We start from the raw sequence: 20,883 nt of genomic DNA, 5'->3' as shown, positions 1-20,883 counted from the left end.
CAAATTTGCCAATGACATGAAATTGTGAGGAGACTTCAAGAAAATTGAAGGGGTGTGAAAGAGGTATGTAAGGTGGATAAATATAAAATATGTACCTCAGTAAGAAAACAGTAAGGCCGAGTATTATTTAATCAGAGAAAGATCAGGCACAGTTTAAAAAAAATAAATACCTGAACAAGCAGGGTCATGGATCCGCTTTTATCGATTTCAAGTATTTCACCATTCTTGGTTCCAACAAGGATATGCCCATGTCCCAGTGTAATAGCACGTAATGACGGACTGTCTTCCAAAAGTAAACCTGTATAGATATAATCGAGCACAAATTTCACCAAAACTGTACTCATTTGACCATAATCCCCATACCTCATTGTGTCTGCACAAAAGCAGATAAGCTTAATTCAATACTGAATGTTGTTCTTCTCAGTTGCATGAAATACTACACACACACACACCCATCCCTTTTAATAAATCATACCACAGGAACCATCTCAAAAGGGTGTAAAGATATTAAAAGTAAAAATTAGTGTGATTATAATAGAGAAATCACTATCTGTGAGGATGATTGAAAAACAAGGAATTCACTAGGTATTCAAAGGAAATTAACTCAGAAGTATGGGTAAAAAGCAGAAGGGATTGTTTGGATTTCTTTGGGGAGCCATCATCAACTCTGTTCATGTCATGATAATTCCAAGATAACTCCTCAAATTTGGTACGATTTTGGTATCTGTACAAAATCTATACAATTCTTTACACAACATTGAATTGCTGCAATCCTTGCTTGAGGTGTTGATATACCCATAAGGCTATAAAGAAGGGACTTCCAGGATTTCCACCCAGCAACAGTGAAGGAACGGTGATATATTTCCAAGTCAAAATGATGTATGGTTTGGAAGGCAACTTCCAAAAGTTGGTGTTCCCACACGTTTGCCACTCTTGTTCTTCTAGCTGGTAGAAGTTGTGAGTTTGGAAGATCCCAAGGAGCCTTGGTGAGTTTCAGCAGTGTATCCTGTAGATGACACAAACCGCTGCTTCTGTGTATCAACTGTGGAGTGAATGGTTGTACATGAGTTGTCTCTGGGCAGATGGTGTTTGAGCTTCTTGACCATTGTTAAAGTTGCCCCTGATCCAGGCAAGTGAAGAGTATTCCATCATAATCCTAACTTGAGTCTTGTAGATGACGGACAGACTTTGGAGAGTTAGGATGTGAGTTACAGTACTTTTCAAACAATTTCTAACCTCTGACCTGCTCTTGTGTATGTGGCTTCTCCAGTTCAGTTTGTGTCAATGGTAACCCTCAGGATATTGATAAAGGGGGATTCTGTGATGATAAAGCCATTGAATGTCAGGGGTGAGAATTGAATTTCTTCTTGTTGGATATCGACCTCACCTCAACAGGTAGCAAATCTTTTGATTCATCCACGGCTTCTAGTTGGGGTACTTACAATATGCACGTGTGGGCACACACTCATCCACGAGGTCTCGATGAAGTCGGTGACAGCCATGGCATATTCATTCAAGTTTGAGAATGGATTCTTGAATATGGTTCAGTCCACTGATTCAAAGCAGGAGCTCATCAAACTTTATAATTTTCATTTTGGGTCATGCACAAAAGTAGTTAAAATTAGCCATCTTCAACCATTCATGATACTAAAACAATATCTCAGGGTTCAGTTTCAGCATGTCATGAAGGACTCCTGCCTGACCAAGTATCATTGCTGGCAGTTATTTCTTGCGCTCTGCTTCACCAGCAAGATAGCAACTTCTAGACACTTATGATTGCAAGCCTCATTTAATCCATAACCCATCACACGTAACATTACACATGATATTTTCCAGTGACTTGTACACCTTCCCCAAATCCTCAAACACAAAACATAGCACTTCCAGCATCCCTCAAAATATCATTAGATCATATACTATTTATTGTTATGCAATAAAACAGAAATGTAATGTTACACAAATTGTCAAAGATTTGTCATGAGCATTGCCAAATGTCCCTTACAGTCTGTAAAAAGAAAGAGAAGTCCCCCTGAATCACCATGTCTGTGGATTTGTTTCCAGTGCTCCTGCAGCCCATACAGCCACACAAGACTCCAATTAAGTTCAAACCCTCAGCAACCCAAGCCCAGATCCAAGCCTCCGACATGATGAGGGTCTTTGGCGCCCAGAGCCCTTATAGAACCCTTTTGTCCCTCAGCACCCTCTCGAATCCTGGTTCCAATACCTGGTTCTCATAACCTAGTTGCCAGCAGCTCGCAGCCTGTGTGGGTCCTTTGCACACAAGTCACCAACTGCTCGCCGCCTCTGTGTGTCCTTCAGCTGCAGAGCCCATTGCAGGTCTGCCACTGTAGCCACCGTCCTTAGGTTCGTCACCGCTGCTTCTCCTTTGCAATGAGGGGTATTCTCCACATTACTAGTGCCCTACGGCAGTCCACTGCTCCCCCAAATACTGCAACTCTTCATTGCCAATGCCGAACACAGACCCCGTGGTCGCAGGATTTTAAATAAAACACCATCAGTTTCTTTAACAGGGTGTTTAAAGCCTGTATGAAGTCGTAAGCAATAGGACTGGGCAGTAGGACCCCACAGGAGATCGCTGTGTCTCTGCTCCCTACTTTTCTGGTGCCTGCACCAGCAGCAGCACTGCTGTTACAGCCAAACCTGTAGCACTATTTTTTTCAATAACCAAACAAATATCAATGCAACACCACAACTTCCACCCAGTTCTTTAACTCCTAATTGCCTCTCTTCAAATTACGTCCACCAAAGTCCAGGTTCCTTTCTCCTGTGAACCTTTGAGCCCTGACTCAGTGTCATGACCAGTCTGAGTATCTAAATATGTTCTCTGCATAAGAGAAAGGAATGGAAATGTTCTTTATTATATAAAATTTCATCAGAAACAAAAGAATTTCCTAAAAACAGGCCCACAAATGTAATTATCATCAGCTGTCATGTGGTGAGTATTTATTGCCTCTTTGCAGGATCAAATAAAATTATAGTCCCATTTTCAGAATCAATCAACATTCATCTTGACTACATTCAAGGAGTTTAAAATGTTAATTTGAAAGCTTTCTTATTAACTTAAAAACAATGAGGAGTATTACACCAGAGGCTCCACTTCTGCAGCTGTGATCTATGAACCCTCTAAGAGGCATTTGTCAACAGAATAAAGGCATTCATAAATACAAAATTCTGGGAAATTTAGAAGAATTTGGTAGTTAAAATATAACGGGTTGGTAAAAACAAACTTGCAATGTAAAATGTTTTCAGAATAATTATTACTGCATCTGGTAAAGGGAAAAATGGGACCATTAAAGGTAGATACAGACAAAATTAAAAAGATAGGCAAAACTAACAATGGAAGATAAGCACATGGAAGTCTTTTAAAAACATGTATTTTGTATTTGTTTTCAGCATTGCAGAAGAGAATATCTACTAAAAGGATACAGTCAGGAGATGGTAAAAATGGGATTTAAATTTCTAAGGCCAAATGCTTTACACTCCCAAAGTGTTAAATAGTTGAGAAAATTGGAATGTTGTTACAATATGATTACGTGAACCTTGCAACCCAAAGAATTTGAAATTCATTACTAGCACCTTCAGATTGGAAAACTCCACATTTCATTCAATTATGCAAGGGAGAGATAGACAAAACACTGATAACAAAGCAGCTGACAATTGATGGAAATTATTGGAGTCTACAGTTTACCAGTAAAAGTTAAAGTGCATTAAATGAGAAGAAACTTTTACAAGGAATTGAAATTAGTTGGCATGGAGTAGACAAAACAGCAGATTTGAAAGAAATACCCCACTGCAAGAAATAAGTAATTTACTGGCACCCAGGTTGCTCACAATAGTTTGATGAAGGAATACAAGTTCCAGTTTGCATTTTAATTTAATTATAAAGGAACAGACCAAGTGAGAGGGCAAAATTATGGTATGCTAGAATACAATGCACGAGAGGAAAATTTTTGAACAACAAAGTTGTTGCAGAATTTGCACCTGTCTGAGCCAGTGAAAGCAGAATGGTTTATTTGTACCGCAGGCCTCAATTGCAGAATTTAAATGATTACCTAACATACTGTACTGTCCTTGGTACTGATCATTCATTTCTCGACATCTGAAGTGGCAAATGCCAATTAAAGCCACTGAATGATAATCAAATCCAGCAAGGAATGATGCTGTGTACCTGTGAAATGTGCTGGAAGTCATTGATCAGATGAGAGAATTCTGCATACAGAAGGGAGCAAGTCCTCTATTACTGTGATGCTGCCTTAGAAGCATTGGTGGGTGAGGTAGAAATAAAGGGATTATGTCTTCTTCCCCCAAAAAGGCAGATAGCTGTTAATCTGGAGAAATATCATACATTAGTGGGAGGAGGCTGCAGTAGAATTCAACACCAGAATTCTAGCCTAGGACCAAGATTTACAACACAAAGATGACGAATAAGATGACAAAATGAGTAAAGTCAGTGAACCTTTCTTCATCTGCTTTTCTTCCACAGTCATAAACAAAATATTAGCTCTCAGAGATAGAGTTATGCAGAATTTAAAAACTGAATGAAGAAATGTTTCATTTCTCCAATATCTTGAATCATTAGCCCTTGTTCGAAACTCTTCACCAAGAGAGAACTATCTTTCAGATTCCATTCCACCAACCCTTTACTGAATCATTTGTTTCAATTATACCTCTCATTTTGCTAAACTCCAGTGAAACATGCCAACTTTTCAATGATGTTACATCTCATTATTTTAAACACCAATGACTAATGACCAACTCTTGTACACTGTCTCCCCATTGTACAGGCCTTCATCCAAAGAATTGATAATGGTAAATCCTACAACGAAACAATATGTAGTATTAATAATGTCATCCAGTCCTCCATATATAATCTAGCAAAGTGCAGTACATTTTCTGCAACATTTCCTTCATCTTGTACTCTGACCCCCTTGTTACAAGGCAACATACCATTTGCCTTCTGAAATGCTTGATGTTCGTGGATAGCAAATAACGTTTCATGAACAAGGAAACATATACTATGCAGTAAAACCCCTAGTTTCCAGAATTCAAGGAACCAGCAGACTCAAGCAACTGGCAAAAAAAAAAGAACAAAATAAATTTAAAATATCAAAATAAATAAGAATAAAATAACAGGTAAAAAAAAACACAAGTTTAAAATCGTAAAAGTAAATGTTCTCTGAAGTAACACATAAATGGTGAAGATGTGAGGAAATATTCAGCTAATGGAGTGCCTTGATCATGCTTTGTTCGTAGTAGCTGTTTGAATAAAGTTGTGTGAAACATTAAGGGATGAAGAGCTGGTTGATGCTGTTTGCCATTGGAGTGACTTCCTTAAAGTGTCTCCTAAGTGGCTTTATCCATAAACTTGGGGGGAAAGGGGGATTAATTATCCATAATGTTATTGTTTGTCTTTCAGGCGGCTTCATGGAGGGGGCAGAACCTTCAGATGCAGTGATGGTTAAATGTTTTTTAAAGAATGTGACTGAAAGTGAAGTAAAATGCTTTAAAGTTTAATTATTCATGCAAGTGGAGTTTGTTCAGTATAAATACAGTACAATATTTTTGTCTTCTGAACTGTTTATTCTTAATGCAGGTGTGCTAGGCATTGTAAGAGTAGGTTTCAACCAATCAAAAAATATGCTTATCCAGTATCTACCAATCCCCACAAGTGCCGGATATCAGAGGTATTACTATATTAACATGCCCATTTTTCAGATCTTTTCTCTTTATCAATCTTTCTGACTTGAATAACCTCACATTTTGCCAAATTTTGGACCTTGACTAACTTTTGCATTCTACTTGCTGCCTGCCTTCCCAAATAGCTCTGCACTTTCAGCAAGCATGGACATATTGGACATTCATTGTTGTAAATGTGGATCTTAAACAACTGAAATCATAGTACGAATCTTTAAAGAACCCCTGTAATAATAATATATTTATCCAAACCTGAAAAGTCTACCCTTAATGTTGTCATTTATCCAGTCCTTTATCATTCACACCAATTTCATATGATCACTTTCTTTTTGGTTCCATTCACTTACAGAGTCAACTCCCTCAATTATTTTGTAATAACACAAGGAAACTTCATCCACTGTTTTTGTTTAAGACCATTAAGCTACAGGAGCTGAAATAGGTTAACCAGTCCATTGAGTGTGCCCCACCATTCAATCACAGACTAATCCATTTTCCAACTCATCCCCACTGCCCTTCTCCCCATAATGATACCCTGGCTAATCAAGAATCTGTCAATCTCTGCCTTAAATACACCAAATGACTTGGTCTTCACAACCATGCATGGCCACAAACTCCACAAATGTATCATTCTTTGTCTAAAGAAATTCCTCCACATCTCTGATGTGATCAAATGCCCTTCAATCCTGAAGTTGTGCCATCTTGTCCTAGACTCTCCCACATGGCAAACAACCTTTCTGCATCTACTCTGTCCACACCTTTCAACATTCAAAATGTTTCATTAAGATCCACCCTTATTCTCCTAAATTCCAACAAGTGCATGCCAAGAGATGTCAAATGCTCCTCATATGATAACCCTTTCATTCCTGGAATCATCCTTGTAAACCTCCTCAGAACTCTCTCCAACATCAACACATCCTTTCTTAAATGAGGAGCCCAAAACTGCTTACAACACTCCATGTGAGGTCGCACCAATACCTTATAAAGCCTTAACATCACATCCCTGCTCTTATATTCAAATTCTTTTGAAATTCCATTTGCCTTATTGACCACCAACTCAATCTGCAAGTTTACCTTCAGATTATCCTACACGAGGTTTCCTAGGCCCCTTTGTATCTGGGTATTTTCAATTTTCTCCCTACTTAGAAAATAGTCTGCTCATTTGTTTTTTTCTACCAAAGTGCATGACTGTATGCTTTCTGACATTGTATTTCATTTGCTACCTCCCTGCCCATACTCCTTAATCTGTCCATGTCCTCTGTAGCCTTCATGTTTCCTCAACACTCGCTACTCCTCCACCTACCATTGTATCATCTGCAAACTTGGCCACAATGCATATTAATTATTTAGATTATGGAATGAACTGCTATGTAAAAAGAAGCGGCCCCAACATTGAACCCTGTGGAACACCATGAGCAACTGGCAGCCAACCAGAATATGATCCTTGTGTACCCACTCTCTACATCCTGCCAAACAGCCAAATGCTCTGCCCATGCTAATATTTTTCCAGTGATACCAAGGGTTCTTATCTTGTTAAGTAGCCTAATGTGTCAAAGAATTCCAATAGGTTTGTCGGACAGAATTTTCTCTGAAGGAAACCATGCTGGCTTTAGCCTATCTTGTCATTTGCCATCAAGTACTCCTTAATCTCATCCTTGACAATTGACTCCAACATCTTCCCAACCACTGATGTCAGGTTAACTGGTCTATAATTTCCTTTCAGCTGCTTCCCTCCCTTCTTAAATAGTAGTGTGATATTTGCAATTTTCCAGTCCAGCAGGGACCATGCCAGAATCTATTAATTCCTGTAAGATCATTATCTTTCATTACATAAATGTTATCTTCAATTCTAAATATTTGACTTTAAGTTCAACCTAGTTTCCAAACTTACTATCAGACTGCACCCAAATGTTATTATGTAATCACTTTTCCCTTAATAATTGCTTAAAATGAGATTACAAACTAACCATATTTTAAAGTTCAACCAACAAAAAATAGTGAATGTTCATTTTATTTGATTGACCCACAAATTATGTTAATCCAAGATTACTTTCACAATAATTATTTTTCTTAATTCTTGATTATTTCTCCCTCCATGTTGCTCCTGCTGCTGAGGAGTCTATAAATACTCCCGTCTGTACTTTCCCCTTACTATCTATTGCACTCATATTAATTTATACCTTGCAACAACAAAATAAACTAATATATTAAACTTAATTTTCTCTATTTTTGTCATTCTTTTATCTAAATTGTTGTGTGCTTGGTACATTTAGACATAAAGCTTTTACTTTTAACAAATTAAATCAAGCATGTTTCCTTGATTTGATATTTTCTGCTGATTTCGTGGATTTCAACACCACGATCTCATGGGCATTAGGGTCAAAAATTAGACAATCATGTCCACATCTTAGAAACAAATCAAAGAATCTGATTGCCCTTTCTGAACAGGATAGATTTAAATGTGTCCAACAAACAGAATTTCCACTCATGAGTGGAAATTATGATTAATATGTTGGTGGCATTAATCTTATCGTCTGTTCATTTAGCTGTGGGTTCAAGATGCACAAGCTTGTCACACAATTAATGGGTTGCCTTGGGCTAACAGTTTCGTGTGGTGGTGTAATAATCAAAGGCATAGCATGTTATCTGACATTAAATGTATCACGGTTGCCTCATAGTACTTCAAATAACCTGGCAGCTCATTTAAATACTGATCCTTTCCATATGATGTAAATGACAGGAATGACATGAGGTACCTTCAAGGGATGTAACTGCAATTTACAGCTGCCTGTACCATGGGGAAGCTTTGCATTTTCAGCTTCTTTCATAGCCATACCTCTCTGAGGCAAGTATGGACTTGTATTTCTTGTAGCATAGAACCTCTGATGGATTGGAAACTGTGATATTGCAGAGACATATCAATACATAGAACCAGATAAAGAAATTCAGGACTATTAAGAATTTTTTTCAATGTGCTCTATGTTTCTGCTCTTTCCCTATAGCTGTGGCTGGGTTTTTTTGCACATGGTAGGTATTTCTGACTACCTTAATGCAAAGTATACTGCTCAAGGACGACTTCTCAATGAGATGAATTTGTGAAAAGCATGGATAAGAACTAAAAGAGAATAAGGAATAGATCATTCAGTTCCTTTGCCTGCTGCTTTATTCAATAAGAACATGCCTGGTCATTTTATCGCAAAGCCACTTTTCAAGTACTGACACAATTTATTCAGTTTCCTTCATTTAATCATCACCCACTACCGGATGTGGAAAAAGGTGCCTACCACTAATCTTGATTAGCTTGGACTAATGTCCCAATTCCAGAGAAAGGGTTAATAACCTAATTCTATTTATGATGCACCTTAAACAAGAATCTTAATAATGGCTATGGATTCTGGAATGCAATCAACATTTGGGGAAGAAAGAGACTGTACCAGAAATGATAGAGCAACAAAAAAAAAATACTGCTTTAAATTATCCAAGTGCCCCAGGTTTATATTCCCCTGACTGCAAGAAAAGTACAACTGGTACAATATCTGATTTAACCTTATCTCATAGAACAAGGCAAGATGTTTTGCAAAAATACCATCAATGTTGCCACCAGAATTTCTGGTCACTTAGAGTGGATTGAAGATCTCAAGAAATCCATGTTCTGCTCTCCAGTCTAACAGTCTGTCTCTTCTTTTAGGCCAAAGAATATCAGAATCTGGAACTTGTTCTACCCATAACAGAGAAAAAAAAACTCAATGTACATATTGGGAAAGTGTACTTAGCTATGATAATATGATTGCATACCTTTTGAGCCAGGTGATAGGGCTGCTCTCTTGACTGCATACGTTTTTAAACATCTTTCAAAGATATCATCCCAGAGTTCCACAATACCGTCTTTGCCACCTGTTACAAATCCCTTTCAGAAAAGAATGATTAGGAGCAAAAATAATTTTGTATGAAAGATTACAAATAATTAAAAATTATTCTAAATTGCTTATCATTTAACAGTCACCCAGTTACCTGCCTCCTGACTTTTGGGAGTGACCATCTCCCTAAAGCTCCTCTCCGTCACTGCCTCTGCCTCCTGAATGATTCAGTGTTCATCCAGCTCCACTTCCCCAACTCAGTCTCCCAGAAGCTGTAGCTGGATGTACCTCTTGCAGGTGTAGTTATCAGGGTCAATTGTGCTGTCCTAGATTTCCCACATCCTGCAATCAGAGCATTCCACTGCCCTAGTTATCTCCATGAACTCTTCCTAATTTAAATACAAATATCTTATCTGGCTTTACCTCACTGGAATCAAGCTCATCCTCAGTTCACCAAATTCTCATGAGCCAAAGCTTCTGTCTCACTCCTACACTGGGGCACTCACCCACTGGCTTTGTGGCTAAGATTGCAGTGGAGTTGGGATTAAGGAAGGCAAATGCAGTGTGAGCATTCATTTCAAGTGGACGAGAATATAAAAGTAAAGAGGCTTTGCAAGGCATTGGCCAGACAACATTTGGAGTATTGGGAGAAATGTTGGGCCCCATATCAAAGGAAGAATGCGCTGGTGTTGGATAGAGTCCAGGGGCAATTTATGAAAATGATCACAGGTGTAAGAAAGTTCATGCATGACGAGCTTTTGATGACTCTAGGATTGTACTCACTGACGTTTTGGAGGATGAAGGGGTCAGTGTGGGGGGGAGGGGGGTGTCTCACTGAAACCAATCAAACATCGAAATGGCTGGATAGAGTAAACATGGATAAGATGTTTCCAGTTAAGGGAGGGTATTGGACCAAAGGGTATACCTTCAGAATAAAAGAACATCCTTTTAGAACAGAGATGTGGAGAAATTTCTTTGGCTAATCGGTGTTGAATCTATGGAAATTGTTGCCACAGACAGCTGTGGAGGCCAAGTCATTGAGGTATTTAAAGCGATGGATGACAGGTTCTTGATTAGTAAGGGTGTTAAATGTTATGGGAAGAAGGTAGAAGACTAGGTTTGAGAAGAAAAATAATTAGCCATAATTTAATTAGCAGAGCAGATTTAATGGCTGAATTCTGCTCCAACATCTTATGATCGAACGACACAAAGAACTGCACAAGTGTGCAGTTTCTCAAAACTAAACTTTGCAACTTTTATCAGTGTTATTATTTCACGCTGCAGGTGGAGTCAGATGTGATGCACATCGTTAAATACTTCTATTCTTCAAAACGTTGAAATTAAATGTTTCTTGGGTCACCAAACCAAATGAAACCTGTGAGAAATTTGCTAATTGTTTTAAGCTACACAAAATCCCTGATGCAAATCAAATTATTTTTTAAAATGGAGTGTCAAACTTGCAATCAAACTCTGAAAATGTTCAGAACTAACACACAAGCAGTCCAAAATAGTTTACTGGCAATTTAACACATAGAAGATCATGGTTCTATTAAATATCATTATCAATTTTACATTTTAGATTCATGATATTTGATATTAATTAATAAAACGGATGCCACAACTATTTAAAACGCATATACATCTTGAAACATGTAGGATGCTAAAGGCATGAATAACTAAAAGTATTTGATAACCTAGAGCAGTTGTACAAACTGTGGAGCAGCAGTCTCAAATTAAAATAGGCAACTTTTTTTTGTCATCCACCCTCTCTACCCTATCCACGTGCTAGTTTTAACACTTGCTTGACATGAGATTAAAAATTCCTTGCTATAATAGATTATTCTTAAAAAAACAATTGATGACAAAACTCAGGGCACCTTATCTAAAGCATGTAGAGCAAAAATAGGTCCATCATGTGCTTTGACTGTCTTCAAGAGAAGGTTATTTTTCCAGATGTAAACATCTCCACTTGCAGCTCCAGAGAAAATCATGTCTTCCATTCGACCATATGTCACACCCAACATTGTCTCCAGTTTCCCCACATTACCAAATACTCCACGCTTGGAGGTCAGGCCACCACCTGAAATATGTGATAACTGTTAGTATAATTATAACCAACAGCTTTCATAAAAGCAGTTAAAAAGAAATTTATCGTCATGTTCATGTTTTAGTCTGTTTTTTTTTGTTAATGACCATTTGAATTTATAATACTCTACAGTAAATGTGAAATCCAATTTGACTGTCCAAACTCAAGTTTATTATAAACTAACTGTACATATAGAAAGAAACAAAATAGCATTTCTCCAGACCCTAGTACACACATATACACTCACAAGACACAGTACATAATTATCACATATATACATAACAATTTAATTTAAAATAAATAAATATAAATATTTTGTTATATTTACTCAGTTACATGACACTATTCCTTACAGCCTGGGAAAAAGTTAATTGCTGCAATGAAATTATGATCAAGTACTGATAGGCAAATATGCTTCCTTGCTTAGAACAGCCAGAAGAATAACAAAGAATAATATTTCTTCCTGATGGAAAGGCAGTTAATAAATATCTAGTTCAAAATATATGTAGTATATGTCTAGAGCAGACAATCATGCTATGGTTTCAACATAGAACAGAACACTACAGCACATTACCGCCATTTGGTCCACCATGTTTTTCCAACCTACATAAATTAAACCTTCCCTACCTCATATCCTGTGGTGATATGACCACTACTATAGCCGCCATCCTACCGGCCTACTGCAGGGGGCAACTATTGTACCTGCAGGTAGGTAAACTGGAAGGCTGGACCTCACCATGCCGACTGTCATTCACCAGCGCATATAAAGACTCAAGACAGCCCTTTCATAAACCAGTCAGGCACATGGAACCGGAGGCTACACACATATCCGGTGCTTTCTACTTTAAGCTGATTAAAGCCTGTTGTACAGTCTTTCAGATTTTGTGTTGTTTGCTGCACCACAGTGCACCACTATTTAATCAGCTTAAATTTTGAGGTCTATAGAGAGATTTCTCACCCTTGGGAGGCTAAACATCGACCCTCAGCACCCAGACGCTCCGACATACTTTGAGATCTTGAAGCATGCAGTCGAGGCCATCATCCACACTCAAGCAGAGGTCATCAATACAAACCAGAAAACCAGAAACACACCAAGCTGGGCCCCCATGCCTTCCAAGCCATCAGATACTGCACAGACTTTGAGCCAGCAATGGCCACCCTAGAAGGTACCCACCAGCCCCCAATAAATATACCTACTCAGCATCAGAATACAGCAGCCAGGGGCCAGGGGACGCAGTTGACGCTTACCTGGGGGACCTGCGAGAGCTAGCATGCCCATGCATCTTGGAAGCCAGTGTGACTGCTGGGGAAGTGGAGTGACTTGTCCAGGATGCATGCATGCGAGGGCTGCAGTCGAGAACAACCTGACAGAGGAGAACAACGCCTCCCTCGTCAGGATCACGGAAGTGGTCTGTTCCCTAGAAGCTGCACCCCACCATGTGGAAGTCTTCGATGCTCGCTTCCCCCACTCACCGGTCTGGCCGATGCTGACGCCGATGACAGTAGCAGTCACTGGAGAGCCCTTCAAGGAAGAGATGATTGCCAACACCGACACCAGCCGCCACTGTAAGTACTGTGGGTCCCAGTGTGGTTCAGACAGGCATTCCCATAAGAAACGCCCCAGCGAGGAACTCGTTCTGCTCCTGATGCAGGAAGAAAGGCCACTTCACCAAGGTATGCCTCTCCAAACCCGCAGGGAGCGTTGTGACCCTCTGCAACCAACCAGGAGTGCTTTCTGACCCTCTGAGCCTATCCACGTGCGAGTGCCAGACGACACCATTACCTTACACGTAACTTCCATCCGCACAGACGTCACTTCCAATCTGGGTGCTGACCCACGCTATGGTCTTATACTCTCCACGGGCCTGCCATCCTTCGCCGCCCACCTTCCACATGCATCAACAACATTACTTCCAGCTGGACATCCACCCACGCAATTGACATTGCCACCAGCCAAACTTCTGCCCGTAACAGTGACATCACTTCCAGCCGGGCCACCAAGCCTAACTGACGCCATGTGCGTCCCCTGGGCACCGCCATCATGGGCCAGCAGCCGACTCCCAGCAGCACCGACCTGAGCTGCACCGTTACGATGACAAGACAGCATGGTCAACACGTGTGCGCAGAGAGCCACGCACTCATCGCACCCCATGATCCAATGGCCACCACTGGCTACTACCCACCACAACTGTCGGGGAGCAGCGATTTGGACCCCGAGGTGTTCCTAGTGTCCACCATGTTGACAAAGGACATTTCTCATGGACTCGGGCGCTCAGTAATAGATATCACCGTCAATGGGAAGGTAACAAAACGCTTATTTGATAGCAATAATACTGAAACCTTTGTGCACCTGAAGGTGGTGCAGACAATGAAATTCAGAATGTACTCAGTAAGCCTCCCCATCGTTTTTGCATCCAGGACCATGTGATTATGGCACAGGGGTGCTCCTTAGTGAACCAAATTTGGGGGTGGGGTGGGGGAAGACATACCAATGGTTCAGGCTACTGGTCATTCCCAAGCTCTGTGCCCCAAATATCCTAAGACTAGACTTCCAGTATCACCTCCACAGACTCACCATTCCCTTTGATGGCTCACTCACTATCCACATCGCAAGTCCCACGACCATTCTAAATCTACCTGCAGACTCTCCACCCTTCGGGTACCCCTGCCATCTCTTTTCAATTGCCTAATGCCAAATTGCAAACCTATAGCAGTCAAGAGAAGGTGCTACTGTGCAACTGACAGGGCTTTTATCAAGGCCGAGATGAAACCACTCCTGGTGGAGGGAGTTATTGAACCCAGCAATAGCCCCGAGAGAGCCAAGGTCCAAGTAGTAAAAGGAGGCAGCAAATGAAGGATGGTCATTGATTATAACCAGACCATCAACCAGTACACCCAGCTGGATGCCTACTCACTGCCCCGTATCGCTGACATGATCAATGAGAGAGCCCAGTACCGGGTCTTTTCTACTATCAACCTGAAGCCAGCCTACCACCAGCTCCCCATTCATGCCTGGAATAAACCTTACACTGCCTTTGAGGCAGACGGACGCCTTTACCAGTTCCATCGGGTCCTCTTTGGGGTCACAAACAGGGTCTCCATTTTCCAGCGGGAGATGGACCACATGGTAGACCGGTGTAGAGCGCGTCGAAAGAACCAAAGACTTGTTGATCCAAACCAAGGTTTTTATTAACTAAAAGACTGGAGCATATCACATGTAGGTCGACCAGTCCAGAATGACCTGGTCTGGCTAGGAGCAATTCTTTAAGACCTGCCAGTAGGTGTGGCTACACTCTCAGCCAATCACAGTCATCCCACACTACAATCTGTACATATACACATTGGTGATAGAATCTGTACTATCACAACCGGCACAAGCTAAAAGCAACCTTCTTGTGCCTGGACAATATCACCATCTGCAGTCACGACGAGCAGGACCATGATGTCAACCTGGAGAGATTCCTCCAGACAGCAGAGGCGTTGAACCTCACATATAACAGGGAGAAATGTGTGTTCAGCATCACCCACCTCACCATCCTGGGGAACATCGTGGAACATGGTGTCATCGGTCCCAACCCAGAATGCATGCGTCCTCTAATGGAACTGCCCCTCCCCCACACGCTCAAGGTCCTCCGCAAGTGCCTAGGCCTCTTTTCTTATTACTCCCAATGCGTCTCCTGCTTCTTCAACAAGGCCCGTCCACTGGTCCAGGCCACCACCTTTCCCCTCCCCGTCGAGGTGCATGCGACCTTTGCCCGCATCAGACAAGACAATGCCGTTGCCGTGATGGATGCTGTGGATGAGAACGTTGCCCTCGATGCCACCCTTAACCAAGGGGGCAGACCTGTGGCCTTTTTCTCCAGGACCCTTCACAATTCAGAGCTCAGACACTCCGCCATCAAAAAGGAGGCCCAGGTGATCATGGAAGCAGTCCGCCACTTGCACCATTACCTGACAGCAGGAGTTTTACCCTTCTCACTGACCAGTGCACAGTGGCATTCATGTTCAGCACCACCCACAGGGGCAGATCAAAAACAGCAAGATCTTGTGCTGGAGAGTTGAGCTGGCCACGTTCAGCTACGACATCCAGTATAGACCAGGGAAGTTCAATAACTCCCCCAATGCCCTGTCCCGGATCTCCACCAGTATGCAGTCCAAGCAACTGGAGGTACTGCATGACACCCTTTGCAACCAGGGCGTCATGCACCTGTACCATTTCATTAAGTCCCGGAACCTCCCCTTCACCATCCAAGAATTTCACACCGTGACTGAGTCCTGCAGGGTGTGTACAGAGTGCAAACTGCGCTTCTTCCACCCACCACAGACACATATGGTGAAGGCCATTTGGCCCTTCAAGCGACTCAATATCAACTTCAATGGACCTCTGCCTTCCACGAATAAGAACGTCTATTTCCTCTCGGTTACAGACGAATACTCCCATTTTCCTTTTGCCATCTTGTGCCCTGACACCTCCACCACCTCTGGTATCAAGGCCCTGGCACTGATCTTCACCATGTTCGGATACCTGGCATTCATCCACAGCGACCAAGGGTCTAGTTTCATGAGTGAGGAGCTGCATCCAGTACATGGCAGTACAAGGCATTGTGTCTAGTCACACAACTAGCTATAACCCTAGGAGCAACAGGCAAGTTGAATGCAAAGATGGGGTAATTTGGCAGGCAGTCCTCCTAGCCCTGAGGTCGAAAGGATGGTCCATCAACTACTGGCAAGAGGCCCTCCCCGAGGCACTCCATGCCATTCAGTCATTCTTGTGCACGGCTACCAACCAGACCCCTTACAAATGCCTTTTCACTTTTCCAAGGAAATTGGCAACTGGTGTCTCCCTGCCAGCATGCTGATGTCTCCAGGACCGATGCCCCTTCTTAAGCATGTGTGGACCCACAAGTCCGGCCCCCTGGTCAAGCAGGTTCACCTCCTCCATACAAACCCAAACTATGCCTACAACAGATACCCCAGTGGATGGGGGGAGACACCATCTTGACCAGGGATCTGGCACCAGCAGGAACCCAGCTCCTCTACTATGGCCACCCCTGGCCCATCCAGGAACCCCCCCCACCGAGGACATGGGCCACCTCCCACTGCGGACCTGTCCTGCATCTATGCCCCCACTCTGTCAGGCATCACCCTGCTTGCACCACCAGCCGCCCTGACCACCCCAGACCCAGGTGAACTTCAAGCAGCCATGCCCCCCACTGACCATCAACCAGGAGCCTGCCCTGCAATGGTCCTTCTGACAAAGGTGACCACTGGACCACTTGAACGTAAATATTGTAAATACCCCAGAACCACCCACCCCCCCACCCCTGGGACTCTTTTTAAGAAGTGGGTGAATATGGTGATATGACCGCACTCCTACTGGCTTACTGCAGGCGGCATCCATTGTACCTGCATGTAGGTAAGCTGGTAGGCTGGACCCACCTTGCTGACTGTCAATCACTGGCCCATATAAAGACTTGAGCCAGCCCTTTCCTAATCCAGTCAGGCACATGGAACCAGAGGTTACACACATATCCAATGTTTTCTACCTTAAGCTAATTAAAGCCTGTTGTACAGTCTTTCGAGTTTTGTGTTGTTTGCTGCATGACAGAGCACCACACACTCATACCCTCTATTTTTCTTGAATCCATGTGTATGAGAGTCTTTTAAATGTCCCTTTTGTACCAGCCTCCACCACTACCCCTGAACATGCATTTCAGGCACCCACTACTCTCTGTGTAAAAAAAAACTTGGCCCTGAAGTCTCCCCTAAACTTTCCTCCCTTTATCTTGTACAGATGTCCTCTTATATTTGCTACTCTCGTGCAGAGAAAAAGGTGCTGGCTGTTTATGCCTCTCAAAATCTTGTAGACCTCTATTATATACCCTCTCATCCTTCTTCACTCCAAAGAGAAAAGCCCTAGCTCTGTTAGCCTTGCTTCATAAGACAAGTTCTCTATTCCAGGCAACACTCTCCATAGCTGCCACATCCTACAACAATCAGAATGGAACACAATATTCCAAGTGTGATCTAACCAGAGTTGTATTCAAGCTTTTCTCAATTCTACAACTAAATACAACACAGGGAGTGCAATTTAACATTTGGAGTTAATACTCAGACATTTCTGAGAAGCTTGACACTTTACGGAATGTAAAATATTCCAAATGCAATTGGAATATTCACACAGCACTTTTAATTTCAATTATCAACACGTTTTTAAAATTATTCCATCTATGTAGAACTTTTAATATTGTCGACATATTCCAAAAAGTTTGCAACCTGTGGATTTATATTGAAATTTTGATTCTGTTAAATAAATGCAGTAGCTAATTTGTAAACAGCAAGGGCCCCACATAGAGTTAAAAGATAAATAAACAATATTCATGCGTATATTGGTAACATTTCCTGACTTTTCTTTTATAACTAACCAATCAATTAGACTTATTTCACATTTTATTCAAAAATGGCAACTGTGTCTGTGCATTTGTCTTGACTACGCCTACTTTCAATCTCTACTTATTGTTTGCATGAGTTCTTCCGTAGAGCTTTCTGATGGAGTGCCATTTTGCCAAACTGTCAATTATATTATACATTGCTGAATAAATGGTAATAATGAGGCAGAACAATGATCTTGCTCTGAAAGTCATCAAGACCATTGTTGATTGTTGGAAGGAGTGCCCAAGGGACCACACAACCACCCTCATTGCTGCAACAGATGACGAGAGAGTCAGAAGACCTCTCCTGGAGCCAGCACACACAGCAACTATGAAGAAGGCACACCCACATCTCAACTTTCTATCATCAAATACTCTATCAAACTAGGTAGGATGGTGCATAAGGCCATGGATAGACATGTGAATGTGGGAGAGTGACTCAGAATTGAAATTGTTGGTCACTGTTGTGGGGGATGGAGTAGAGGTGCTGAGTGAAGCGATCTCCCAATTGGTGACTAGTCTCTCTGATGTTGAGAAAATTCCAAAGGGTGCACCGGATTAGTAAATCAATCTTGCGGATACACAAGTGAAATATTGCTTCACTTGAAAGGCCTGTTTTGGGCCCTGGTCCCTGGTGAGGGAGGAGGTGTAGATGCAAGTGTTGCTCCTCTGTGGCAACAGGGAAAGTGCTGGGGGGGCAGTTCAATAGGTGGGGAGGGATGAGTGCATGAGGAAATCATGGAGGGAGCAGTCCTGATGGAAAGCTGAGGGTTGAGGAGAAGGAAAAATGTGTCTGGTGGTGGGATACTGTAGTAAGGGCTGGGAATTGTGTTGGTTGCAGAGGCTGGTGGGGTGATAGGTGAGGATGAGGGGGATTCTGTTTGTTGCATCTGGGAGCAGATGTAGTCATCAATATACCGGAGGAAGAGTTGAGGGATCTTGCCTGTGTAGGCTTGTAGCATGGATTGCTCCACAAAGCCTACAAACAGGCAGGTATAGCTGGGACCCATATGGGTTCCCATAGAAACTCCTTTAATTTGGAGGAAGAGAGATGAGATAAAGGAGAAGTTACTTAAAGTGAAGTCACGCTGAGGAGGGTGGTGGTAGAGGGTGACTGGTCGGGTCTTAGGTCCATGAAGAAGTGAAGTGCTTTCAGACCTTCTGTGTGGGGGATGGAGGTATAAAGGGATTAGAGAGTCACCACTTAGTCCAGAGCCCCTCAGAGAAACCTACAACAATTGGTGTTCAAGGCGGTCTTCCCTCGAAGTATTGCTTAGTTCCAAGATTAGACAATCTCAGGCATTTTTAGGCTATTAGGTGCTGTTGCCCCAGTATTCAAATATTGAGAACTGATAAGAGTTTGGATAGATGGAAGAGGAGGATGAAAAACATATAATGTTGTGGCCAGTGGAATCGCAGTGGACTCGACAAAATAACCACATAAGGTGTTTTTAGAGTGAATCAAACGGATTTATTCTTCATCACCAGCGCAACCTTTTAAAAGCCCGAATCATGCACTTGACCCACACTGATGTCATCATGCACTGACACCACATGGCCGGTTCAATGCCTTCTGGGAATTGTAGTGTCGCTACACGCACTCCCTGTAGACCCAGAACCAGCAAAAAGGTTTTTCTGTCTTTTAGGTGGTTGATCTCTGCAAAGGACTTTTGGCTGCTGCAGTGGGGAAGACCTGCCCACATGAGCTGGTTTAAGCTTGTCAATAGTGAAAGACTGTGGTTTCCCTCCAAAGTCAAAAATACAGACCGAGTTTGTCTCAGTATCCTATAAGGGCATCTGTAAAGGTTGACCAAGTGTTTCCCTTCGGGCGAAGACATATTTACAGTTTTTTCCATGTGACGATTGTGGTAAAGGGGTCAATTTTCCTACAGTCTCCCTTAGCCTGCTCAACAGCTTCTTAAGATCAATGCTGGAATTGGAATGATAGGGGATATAATCCCCTGGAATCACCAATGGTGTGCTGTACATGAGCTCTGCAAATGAAGCTTGGAGGTCCTCCTTTGGAGTTGTTCTAATGCCCAGAAGTACCCAAGGCAGCTCATCATCTACCATTCCATTGGCCTGGGGATAGCAGTTATTCGTATGATGAATTGTTGTACTGAGCAAGAGAGACAAGGCCACCCACAGCGAGGAAGTAAATTGTGGTCCTCCATCTGAAGTAACATGCACCGGTAAACCAAAACGAGACACTCAGGAACTGAGGAACGTTGGAACCCAAGTTGCTGCAGTAGCATCTACCATAGGCACGGCCTCAGGCCACTGCGTAAACCTGTCTATTACTGTAAAAAGATAACAGTGTCCTCTTGAAACAGGAATTGGACCAACGATGTGCACATGGACATAAGCAAAACGCTCACTAACTGCTGGGAAGGACTGAAGTGGTACCTTACTATGCCACTGAACTTCTGCTTTCTGGCAGGCAATGCAGGACCTCTTCATTTGTGCCACATCTTTTTTAAGACCGTACCACACGAACCTGTCCGAAACCATACGAATGATCAATCTCATTGATGGATGTGAGAGACCATGCAGAGACAAATACTCAACATTTCCATGATGCCAGAACTACTGGGCGTGGGTGTCCTGTTGATATATCACAGAGAAGGAGTAGTTTTCCATTAATTCCAAACGAGACATCTTTCAATTCCAAGTTCATGATTGCAGTCCGATAAGCATTTGTCTCGTGGTCATTTTATTGGACCACGGCCAAAACTGTGTAGTCAATACCTTGATCAACAGACAAAACCTCGAGTGGAGCAGAGCGGGAATGTATACC

The 20,883-nt window shown here is 42.2% G+C and overlaps 1 protein-coding gene across 9 annotated transcripts in view; it reads right to left on the bottom strand.

Moving 5' to 3' along the window:
• The window catches only part of LOC138760632 (echinoderm microtubule-associated protein-like 6), a 371,242-nt gene that overhangs the window by 134,286 nt on the left and 216,073 nt on the right, over positions 1–20,883 (bottom strand). For all 9 annotated transcript variants that reach the window (XR_011355764.1, XR_011355765.1, XM_069931442.1 and 6 more), the window contains 3 exons: positions 11,447–11,649; positions 9,508–9,619; positions 171–298 (listed from right to left, as the gene is read on the bottom strand). Coding sequence is in view for 7 of the 9 variants with exons in the window: in XM_069931442.1 (XP_069787543.1) it covers positions 171–298; positions 9,508–9,619; positions 11,447–11,649 (443 nt within the window). In the remaining 2 variants the exon portion in view is untranslated. The remainder of the gene's footprint in view (positions 1–170; positions 299–9,507; positions 9,620–11,446; positions 11,650–20,883) is intronic.

Source organism: Narcine bancroftii, chromosome 4, assembly GCF_036971445.1.
Source record: "Narcine bancroftii isolate sNarBan1 chromosome 4, sNarBan1.hap1, whole genome shotgun sequence".
Taxonomy (NCBI): domain Eukaryota; kingdom Metazoa; phylum Chordata; class Chondrichthyes; order Torpediniformes; family Narcinidae; genus Narcine; species Narcine bancroftii.
Note: the sequence above shows the minus strand (reverse complement) of the source record. Positions and strands in the feature narration are given on the sequence as shown.